Here is an 11,647-nt window from a genome sequence, read left to right as displayed (position 1 = left end):
GATTAGTCTACAAACATCCGCTGCTGGACGTATTATTACAAGACTTAAGATATTTACTATCTGACCTAGCAAGAGCAGTGCTTTGCTGATTCTACCTCCGAATCGGAATCGCGACCTAAAAGATCCGGCAAGAAACTCAATACGAAGACAGTTTGTGGTTAATAATCGATCAATAAACTTGAGCGTGTGGCCATTTTGCGGTTAAACTGTGGTGTTATTGATAAAATTCTGAGTTGGATTGACTTCTTTACATTTACAAATATCTATATGTTATTCATCTAATGATTAGTAACACAATATAAAACAATAAAATTCGATATATACATATTTTAAATGTAAAATGCTGTTTTAATTTTTCAAACAAGCGCTTCAAGGAAATTTACCGATAGAGGCGTGATTCTAATTAACACCTTGTCATTGTATGGGTATTTGAATTAAAATGTACAGTTCAATGTACAAAGGTAACAATCACATTTTTAACAATCATTCTATGACATAATAAGCTAAAATGTAATGTAAAATTGATGTACTAGCTTTTTTTTTGATTCCCTGATTTTTGGCCCGAATGGTATAGTACGCTCAGCCCACCCGTGGGCCGCAAGGCGTTCAACGTGTTATGAACCTTTCTCAATCTCTTTTGAAAAATTACCTCTGAAAATGATCGAAAGCAAGACGATAACAAAATATAAATAAGTTCTGTAAACGCAATATTTTTACCCGTGTTTATAGCGTTTTATTTATCGCCGAGTTTGGTACGATACCGTCAATAGTCCAAGCAATTGCCGGAATAGATTAAATTTGTTGGGTTTTGGTCACTTTAACGAATATCGGAGCAGAACATTATAAAGGCCGTTATTGAGCCCTTTTTGATAAATAAATTTTTGATGAGAGTGAGAGAAGTGATTACACATAATTTCGAGATCTTAAAGATACAGAAATTCCCCAGTACTTGAGGTAAATTTTATTTTAGGTGTTCCATTGGCTTTCATAGCATTAGATGGCTATACATCGCTGTAAAGTGCCGCCGCTCTCCTCATTCCTTATGTCATCAGGACAATAAACCTGTAAATTACAGTTACGACTGAAGACATGATTGCTTCCCAGCAGAAATTAGCAGCTAGCCCTCGAATGAGACTTGATCAGTGAGAATATTGAGTCCTGTGTTCAGCCAATGTTAAACGTATCCGTCAACACTATACGATGGTAGAAAAAAAACTTTATTTTTGTCAATTTATTCCATAATTATGACAACCCAATAGAACGACAGGCAATCAGTAGGACGCTCTATTAGAAGCTAAAAACCGGTTGTCGAGGAAGTAATTAAGTAACTTCTATAAAGATTGTGATTGTATTAGAAGGTCAAGCCATGGCGATCAACACTGCAAAACGCTATTGCTAATGTGATATTATTATATTGAAATGTATTTATTCTCATGTTGCTCTAAGTTTTGGCATTTTTTATGACCCTCCGCCTGCCTGACGTCAACCCTCCTTGGGAATGCTTTTGTTGACCTTGGGCCTAGGTCGTATTGGCTTTGGTCAGGCTTTGGCTCTTAGTCGCCTTCTACGACACCTATGAGCTAAATTTGGGTTGGGGGTATTCTTAAGGCGCCCACCACACGCGATTGCATGCAGCATGAAGCAATTATACATAATATATAATTTCTTCACTCACTCCTCTCTTACACATATCGTCCAATCCATTTATTTCTTCTTAGGTCTACCTCTCCCTCTATATCCTTCCTATTCATAGTTAGCACTCTCTTACCAACTTCATTTTCATTTCGTCTCATCACGTGTCCATACCATCCCAAACACACACTTCTCAGCTTCTCTGTCATAGGTTCTCAGCCAGTTTCAGACTTTCTCTAACATCATCATCAACAGCCCACAGTCGTCCACTGCTGGACATAACATATTCATTCCGTATTGTATCAATTCTCGTTACTCCACACATCCATCGCAACATTTGTATCTCTGCTGCATGCAATCGCGTGTGGTGGGCGCCTAAGAATACCCCCAACCCAAATTTAGCTCATAGGCTCTATCATAATAGAGGAGTAGGGAAGGAGAAAACATGTTGCGCCGACCCCAAGTGACTGAGAGAAGGGCAGGAGAATGATGATGATGATGATGATGACGATGAGTACGGTAATTCGTCATCAATTTAGTATTTTCTTCGGTTTTCGTGAGTCCTAAACATAAACTTTACTTTTACGGTTTAATTTTGCGTTTTTTATTGTCATTATACTATTTCGGATGATAAGAATATTTTTTCGTGGTCGCAAACGACTAAAGCGTTATTCCTCGACATTATAATATTGTGGTAACTACAGCTTATTTTTCGAAAAAAATATTTGTAGACTTTCATTTCATGTCAGACAGAATGAGCTACTAATATCATAAGATCTGGTAGTTTGTTTGACTCGGAAGAGGTTATCTATTAAAGTTAGGATGTTTTGTTTTTATTTCCATTGTCTCGCGAAAATCATTTCTTTGTTTCCTTTAGCGTTAATTTCAATTTTGTCAAATCTTATAAATTTGTCGGCATGTTTGTCCAATTTTGTTACATAGCCGCTAAATTATGTACTGTACTTCTATTTCTTGAAATCACAGTCTTGTGTCAAGATGGCCATATGACATTATGGCGGGAAATGCGCGTCGACGCCATTAAAAAATATAAATTTGAAATGATCGTATTAAGTAATGGCAAAACCATGGGCAGCTTTCACTGTAAGTATTAGTGATTGTAGAACGTCTTGTGAGTTCGCACAGGTACCACCACCCTGCTTATTCCTGCCGCGAAGTAATGCGTTTCGGTTTGAAGGGCGGGGTAGCCAATGTACTGTAAAAACTGAGACCTTAGAACTCATGTCTAGAGGTGGATGGCGGCATTTACGTTGTAGATCTCTATGGGCTCAAGTAACCACTTTAACACCAGGTGGGTCGTGAATTCGTCCACCCATCTAACCAATAAAAAAATAGAAATATATTTATATTTATTTTCTATATTATTATTACCGAATCTAAAACGATACATATTAAAACGGAACGTGTCTAATTATTTACAAGTCTATCACGCGTGAGCGAGCAGTTACGCATTAAAAAAATCAAGACCCACAAAACCCAGCGTAGTGAATGTTTCAAGTGTATGTTGTATTTATTGAGTGTTTGCGCTCCGTGAAAGGTGGTCTTGTGTGCGGTTCAAAAATGGAAGACTTTATTGGTGTTAAATATAAATTGAAATCCTCGGACAATTTCGACGATTATCTCAAGTTTATCGGTGAGCTGTTTATTATTAATCAAACGAAAAATCGCTAAAAAGAATTCCACAAATCTAAGCCCAAACATTATTGTTATTGATGTTATTTTCCTTTGGCGCTGAAAATGCCTACTATATTTAACGTTATTTAAAGTTTAATACTCCGAAATCATTTTGAAATCGGGTCCTATTTTGTTTCTTTTTTTAAGCATTACTAATTTTACAACAAAAACTACAAACAAAAATATAATTGCTTAATAAAATACTGATGTATTGTATGCAATCTATACATATGTACATACTTTACAATCGCAACTAAACAAAGTTATAAGTTCGTGATAATGAATCGTTTCTAATCTAATATTTAAAATAGGTATCAATAAGTATCAAGATAACAGTTATTAATACGTACGACCAGACTAACGACTAAGGTCGTTTTTGCTAGTTTTTATTAGGTGTTCTCTCCAAAAATGAGCCTTAATGCTTAAAACTTAAGCATCATTGATGTGTGACGTACTTTTTTCTAATCTACAAATCTGAGGTTCCACTGATGTTGCAGAAGTCGGTCTACTGAGCCGTAAAACAGCCAATGCAGTCTCACCGGTTTGCGTGTTGACCCGCGACAATGACGGCGTCTACACCCTGACCATGACAACAACCTTCAGAACTGTAAAAATGTCTTTTAAACTCGGCGAGGAGTTCATAGAAGAACGACCGGACGGTGCCAAGGTAGAGTTTTCACAAGAGTTTCGCAAGTCTTCAATTTAAGATGTTTATGGTATATATATTTTTAAGAGATTTTATGACCTGGTAACTGAGACCTTTAAGTCATGTCTTATTTTAATTTATATTCATATTTTTATGAAAAATGATATTACGGAGTGAAGTCATATGAAGATGATTAATTTGAGACATTAATCAACTGGGATGAAATTAAATGAAATGAAATGGGATTAAATATAATCTCAGTAAAATGGTGGTCATTTACTATGATTTTTTCAGTGGATTTTTTGGAGGATCCCGAGAAGTTACGTTCAGCGGCTTTGTTTCATTTTCCCACATTTGTGCATTTACACAGATATTAAGCCGTTAATAAACCATCATTATTACACATTTAAACCCGAAGAAACACTAAATAGACAAAATAAAACAAATCACACAACTTCACTCCTCGCGTTCCCGCCAAAAAGTCCAAGATGTTTATGGTTTTTGTCTTAACTGATAGACATCAACAACGTAATACCGCCATCCAACTTAAGACATGCATTCTAAATTCCAGTTCTATAGTGGTCTATAGTGGCTTTCAAAACAGAACGCATTATGTATTGTTTTGCGGGATAAATTGGCAGTGGCGATGCCTATCTGTGCGTGCTACCAGATTCCGCCTATGAAAGGTTTCTTTGTAGCTGGTTCACGAAAGTTGTACTAAATGAAGTAACGAGTGTATTTACAATTATTATCTCTTAAAATACAAACACGTACAAGAATTCTTAACACTAGTAAAATATACATGGCTTTTTTATGAGGTATACAATAACAATATCCCTTGACTTTTATGCTAGGAAAACCTGTGTTACAAAAGTCAGTGGTTCAGTGCTAGGTCACCAGGTAAGTAATTTAACCAGGAAGAGCGATCTGTAAGAATATAGTACGTACGTGTGAGTGTGTGTGTGTGCGTGTGTGTGTGTGTTTGGTGTGTGTTGTGTATGTGTTTGTGTGTGTGTGTACATACACAATTGTGTCCTACAATAAAGTATAATAAAATATTACGTTATAATAATATATGATCAAAAAATTAACTATATTATTTGCTTAATATATAAAATAGAGGACGTTCGTAGGATACAAACCCTTTTTATTATTTACGATATGATAATGTTCTTGCATTTGTGAGGTGTTTTTGAAATAGTCTGACGTCATTAGTGGCTACTTCACTGTAATTGTTAACACCTTCGACGTTCGAACATATTAAAAACTTGAAGTAATGTGTATATAAATTAAATGTATTATGTATGTAGGTGTCAATGTTTTGTTCGTGTGCAAAACAGTTAATTTTATATCTGCAACTGGGTGTATTTCTTGCAAAATGCTATCACGCAACGACCAAGCTTGTTAAATTACCACACCTCACTATTAAGCTAGCTAGCACTAGCGGTAGGCAGCGGCTTGGCTCTGCCCCTGGCATTGCTGAAGTCCATGGGCGACGGTAACCACTCACCATCAGGTGGGCCGTATGCCCGTCTGCCTACAAAGGCAATAAAAAAAAAAAAAAAATTAAACAAAGAGGGCAGCATAAGACCGGTTGGTCTGACAAGCCACAAGGTAAACCTATGTCGAGCAGTGGCCGTCTCAGACCTCACAGTAGTGTAATGCTTCCAGATCAATTTACATGTGACTTTATAACATCTTTCAGTCGATTTGTATACCAATTTCTTTTGTCAACATAATTGCGTGCCACGAGATCAATGACCGCGTGCGATACTTATTTTTTGTATAACAACATTGCGTGTTGTAAAAAAATAGTTGATAGAACAATTAAAATTATGATCATTATAATCAGTTAATGAATTTTCAGTACTATTATTAATTTTAGGGTACGTAATAAAATTTATATTAATTTTAAATTCCAGGTGAAATCTCTTTTGACGATCGAAGGAAATAAACTAATACAAACTCAAACAGAGAATAACGGAAGAAAGTCCACTCATGTACGTGAATTCACGAAGGATAAACTAACTGTGGTGAGTTGTTTATTACTACAGGTTTTACGGGTTTGAGGAAGCGAGATTAACTTTGTACGATATTGGATAACGCGGTCCAATTTGAGTATTGGGATCAAACATAAATCGGACTCTAACATCAGAGTTGGGACGTACTGGGCCTGAAGATATCGATTTTAAAATCGAAAGGAAAAATCAATTATGTATATAGAGCAATGAATCCGGCAAACAGCGCATCGCGCTAACCAAAATTCATAATCAAAGTATCTTTTTACATTCGAGTGTACTATATTAAACAATTTATATTACAATTGCGAAAGGTTTTTTTTTATTTCTTAGTGTGTAAACGAGCTTACAGCCCACCTGGTGTTAAGTGGTTACTGGAGCCCGTAGAGATCTAAAACGCAAATGCGCCACCCACCTTGAGATATAAGTTCTAAGGTCTCAGTATAGTTACAACGGCTGCCCCACCCTTCAAACCGAAATGCATTACTGTTTCACGGCAGAAATAGGCAGGGCGGTGGTACCTACTCGTGCGGACTCACAAGAGGTCCTACCACCAGTATGTTATTCCTTCACCGTGGAAATCAATCGTGAACAATTGTTAAGTATGTACGTATTGCATTAGAAAAATTGGTACCCGCCTGCGGGATTCGAATTTATGTTTGAATGTAGTTTTTCACATAAATATGTTTCATCATATGTAGGTATTCGAAAGAAATTATAGAAGAAGATAGTTTATAATCTGGACTGTTACATAATTTTTGATAAACATGAAGGTTTCTCTGTTTATTTCTTACTGGTGGTAGGACCTCTTGTGAGTCCGCACGGGTAGGTACCACCGCCCCGCCTATTACTGGCGTGAAGCAGTAATGCGTTTCGGCTTGTAGTATAACTATACTTGAGACCTTAGAACTTATATCTCAAGGTGTGTGGCGCATTTACGTTGTACATGTCTATGGGTTCCAATAACCACTTAACACCAAGTGGGCTGTGAGCTCGTCCACACATCTAGGCAATAAAATAAAAAAATTAAGACGTTTGATACCCAATCACGCAAAAAGAACACAAGGAAATTCGATGAAATTCCAATCAAAGATAGCTTAAAACTTGGCTTAGAGCATATTATACTTTTTATCATAGAAATGATAAGACCGTATTACCGAGTAAATCTAATAGGTAGGTAAAATAATAAAATAAATACTATAATGTATTCGCTGCCTTCAAATTTTTACGTACGAATAGATCTACAAATAGATTGGTAGTCTATGGACCAGAGAGCGACAGAAGCAACCATCCTGAGAAAATACAAATCAATTAATTCATTTAAAAATTTTAATTGAATGATATATACAAGTTCCAAACAACAACATATTTAGTATACCTTCAACCTCGGTTCTGGTTCGGTGAGCAAGGACACCCAGTGGAAGATCATCACCTTGCCGTTTCCGATATAATTTCAGATAATTATAAATTTAATATGAGCAGTAAGGACATTATTAATGTATTTATTTGTTTTAGAAAAAAAATTCATGTTCAAAGTTCATGAGCCCGTAGCTTATGTGGCTGACGGACGCATCCTCATAATACTCCAAGATCGTAAATTGGATGTGCGAAGTTTTTTTTTTTATATTGCCCTTGTAGGCAGATAGTGAGTGGGTACCGTCGCCCATAGACTTCAGCAATGCCAGGGACAGAGTCAAGCCGCTGCCCAACTGGCACAACCAACTGGCACATTACTTATTATTATACTTATCATTACACTGGCGGTAACAAAAATATATCTATATTAGTAAAACATATTTTGCCGAAGGCTTTCTCTTTGTTATGCCGTGTCAACAATACCTTATATCAACAAATCAACGGCTCTTTGTTTTGTAACAAACATAACATAAAAAAAACATGAAATCCGATATTATTATTTCTTAAGCGTAGGTCATTAGTATTTTAGGTTGTAGGTAATTAGTAGTAGTAGTAGTTATAGTATTTCACAGTAGGCAGCGGCTTGGCTCTGCTCCTGGCATTGCTGAAGTCCATGGGCGACGGTAACCACTTACCATCAGGTATACTCGTCTGCCTACAAGGGTAATAAAAACAAAAAAATACAGCCATAAAACGTTCTTTGAGTCCGCAGAGTTTTGTACCACAATCCTGAATATTTCAACAAAGTTGTGATCTTTACCAACACATTAACACGTAAATAATAATTTGCCAATTTAAAAAAAGTATGTAGTGGTAGGTGGTGGTAGGACCTCTTATGAGTCCACACGGGTAGGTATCACAACCTTGCCTATTTCTGCCTTGAATCAGCAATGCGTTTAGGTTTGAAGGGTGGGGCAGCCGTTTTTAACTATACTGAGACTTTAGAACTAATATCTCAAGGTGGGGGCGGCATTTACGTTATAAATGTCTATGGGCTCCGATAGCCACTTAACACTATGTCTAACTATTATAGTTATGTCGCAATAAGTGTTCTTTTATTAAAAAAAAAAAACAACGTCAAATATCGTTGAAATTTTTGTTAAAGTCCCGAGCGGAGTCGGAGCGGGCCGCTTGTGTAGAATATATGCAATATCCAATTAGTATTTGGCGTCAAAATATTAACTGAATGCATTAGTAAATCTGACGCAACATCAGAACTCGGCAGGAAAACAAACTTAATCAAGATAATGTTTATTTTTTGCCTTGATCGTTTGCGATGACCGTGACGATGTCAATATTAGTTTTTTTTTTTTACAATATTAGTAAACACCTTAAAACGTTAATTTATGTCCAAATAGATTGAATTGCGATAAATATATTAGCTTCATTGGAAGGCTAGTTTCCAATTCTGTACTTTAAAGAATTATAATACAATTTTATCTTCCCCCACGAAAACTATATTTATTTCGCGTGGGCGAAGTCCTGCGCTTAGCTATAAGGATGGCCCATATTCTGTTCCATGGTTCGAGCTATTTCGCATTTCTTTTGCGGCTTAGTTTGGTGGGCGATCTCATGGCCTATTAAAGTGGTCACCGGAGCCCATAGACGTCAACAACATAATGGCGGCCCTCCACCCTGAGAGCAGAGTTCTAAGTTATGTCTAGTCTTACAGTAATGCTTCAAACTGAAACGCATTACTGTTTCACGGCAGTAACAGGCAGGGTTGTGGTACATACTCGATCGGGCTCACAAGACGCCCTACCATCGTGACCGGTAATCTGTGTTTCATTCTTTCTGAATAACAAATTTAACGTAGAAGAAATACCGTAGAAGAAGGGAATCTATATATTAATACGTGAAGCAAAAACTTTGTATCCCTTTTTACGAAAATTGCGCGGACGGAGGAGTATGAAATTTTCCACACTTATATAGAGAATATAGAGAAGAAGTGTACAATGCTAATATTTTTTTAAAATAATGTATACAAAATACATTAAATCAATAAAGAAAACATTACACACACTACCATGTATTTGACAAACACATACACTCTTTGTTTATTGTCAAACTTTTGTTATTGCTTAAAGTCTGTAGTCAAATTAAGAATAGGTTAGTATTGTTTATCTTTAATATTACGAGTATTTGTCTATAGTGTAGTCTTGGCGAAATTTCTAACAATAGGACCATATTAATAATGTTGAAACTTATAACTTTAATTAATTAAAGTCGAATTTCGACTACTGCGGGACCATTAAGTGTATTAATTTATGTAGGTACATACGTTAATATCGTTTACATTTCTTTATACAATATACATGGATACTATACATTATCACTGTACTATATCGTACTAATCGCGAACGAGATTTGAGTTTAGCTCGCTGAGTTTCTCGCCGGATCTTCTGAGTGGGTCGCGTTTTCGATCCGATGGTAGATTCTGCGAAGCACTGGTCTTACTAGAGCTATTGTTAGCAAATTCTCTCCGGTTGAGCCCGTGAGCTCACCTAACCGTCCGGGCGTAGCTAGAATAACCTCTTAGGCTACCAGCGAATTGGTAAGGAAAAATACTTGAGTATATCTATTAATTTAATGTCTACATTATTGTTACAGACGACAACAGCTGAAGGCTGGGACGGACGCTGCATACGAGTTTACGAAGTGCTCCCTTAAAAACAATTATTTTATTGCCTTGCAGGTAGATGAACATGCGCCCCACCTGATGGTAAGTAGTCACCGTCGCTCATGGACGTCGGCAATGCCAGGGCGCACAGCCAATGCTTAGGACTCTTGCAAGCCTCGTTCGAAAGAGCCCTACTATCATTATCATATCAAATAAAGATATTTGTACATATTTTTCTCTAAATACTTAGATTGTGTAAGATCAATTAAAAATTGTTACATAAATTCCTTGTAATGACATGTAATTCTTATTGAGAAATAAAAAAAAAAACATACGTTGAATATATAAAAAATTTTTTACAACCTCTTAAATAATAAAGTAGCATTTTAATTAAGAGTATTTTTTTATGTTTGGGGCATTATGGGTGGGTCGGAGGCCTTTCCGGTTTTGCCATGACAGGTGGACGAGTAAGGGCTCAGCCAGACAGAGTGGGATTTACTAACAGCTACCCGAGCGCCTCCAAAGGAGACCTAAAAACTCAAGGGTAGCTGCTTCGCCAATAAATTCAGCGGGCTGGTGTTTAGGTTAAGTTGCACATTGCACTCTTTGCCAAGTTCGACGAGTACGGTTACCGAGATCCTTACTCCTAGTGTTAGCTCTGAAACTGCTTCAATCGAGTGTAAGCGTAGAGTTACGTTTTTTAATAACGCTATGTTGAGTCTATCCGGGCGATGCTCGATGTTTATAGGGTAGTGGAGTCGGGGTCAGCGGAGCGACGATATCGAAAGCGAGATCATCGACTAACGCGTCGAGGTGCCTGCTATTAGGGGTTGTGGTGTGCGAATTCCACCTGATGTGTTTACAATTTAGATCGCCCGCCAGAATGACAGAGTTTCCCAAGTCGAACAACGCCTCCATATCACTACTTATCACGATCGTAGCAGGGGAAAGATATACGGACGTGATAACGATCGGCACGTGTCCGGTCAGTGAGATTCGGCATACTGATGCTTCGATGTTACAGAGCGCGGGGGTTCGAGTGGGACGCAATGCAGGGCTCTTCTATAATGACGGTACCACCACCACGGGCAGTGAGTCTGTCGTTCCTATCAATGTTATAGTTCCCGATTTAAGGGTCGCAGCGCGCGGGCTTTAGTAGGGTCTCCTGCACCAAAAATATGTCAATTTGATGGTCACGCAAAAAGTCACAAACCTGATCACGTTGATTAGCGAGACCGTAAGCGTTAAAACATCCTATCGTTACGGATAGAGGCTTTATTTTACTTATGTACACCATTGATTACCGGCCGAGTGAGGGAAGGATGTACGTATTTAACGACGCGTATACGTCAGCGTATTCTTGCACAACGGCGATGAAGTGTTGTGCAGTGGAGGCGGCGAGGGTGGCGTCACCCAAAGCATTAACGCGCTCGAAGTTGATCGACTGTAAAAAGTCGATAGCTAGAGCGAGATTGTCAGACACGGTCGGAAGACAGGTCGCGGGGGAGGGACAAATCGCGCGGGGGGGGGGGGGAGCTACAGAGGAAATTGCAACCGTGTTCGTGTACGGCAATAGTTTAACCCAGGCCGAGACGCTGGGCACCGGCGCCGGCACGAAGGCAG

At 37.9% G+C, this 11,647-nt stretch overlaps 1 protein-coding gene across 1 annotated transcript; it reads left to right on the top strand.

Moving 5' to 3' along the window:
• The first annotated feature begins 2,749 nt into the window (after positions 1-2,749).
• Positions 2,750-10,376, top strand: LOC101743601 (fatty acid-binding protein). Its single transcript, XM_004928795.5, has 4 exons — positions 2,750-3,283; positions 3,822-3,991; positions 5,893-6,003; positions 10,015-10,376. The coding sequence occupies exons 1-4, from the start codon at positions 3,139-3,141 to the stop codon at positions 10,072-10,074; spliced, it is 486 nt and encodes a 161-aa protein (XP_004928852.2). The 5' UTR covers positions 2,750-3,138; the 3' UTR covers positions 10,075-10,376.
• The last annotated feature ends 1,271 nt before the right edge of the window (positions 10,377-11,647 follow it).

This window comes from Bombyx mori, chromosome 16, assembly GCF_030269925.1.
Source record: "Bombyx mori chromosome 16, ASM3026992v2".
NCBI classification, from domain to species: Eukaryota; Metazoa; Arthropoda; class Insecta; order Lepidoptera; family Bombycidae; genus Bombyx; species Bombyx mori.
This window is presented reverse-complemented; position numbering and strand designations above follow the sequence as displayed.

Bases quoted from the DNA above. Each gene is read 5' to 3' on its own strand.
- LOC101743601 (XM_004928795.5), top strand. From the start codon at position 3,139: ATGTTTCAAGTGTATGTTGTATTTATTGAGTGTTTGCGCTCCGTGAAA. The intron at 3,284-3,821 runs GTGAGCTGTTTA...CTGATGTTGCAG, and splicing joins CGATTATCTCAAGTTTATCG to AAGTCGGTCTACTGAGCCGT. The intron at 6,004-10,014 runs GTGAGTTGTTTA...TTATTGTTACAG, and splicing joins CGAAGGATAAACTAACTGTG to ACGACAACAGCTGAAGGCTG.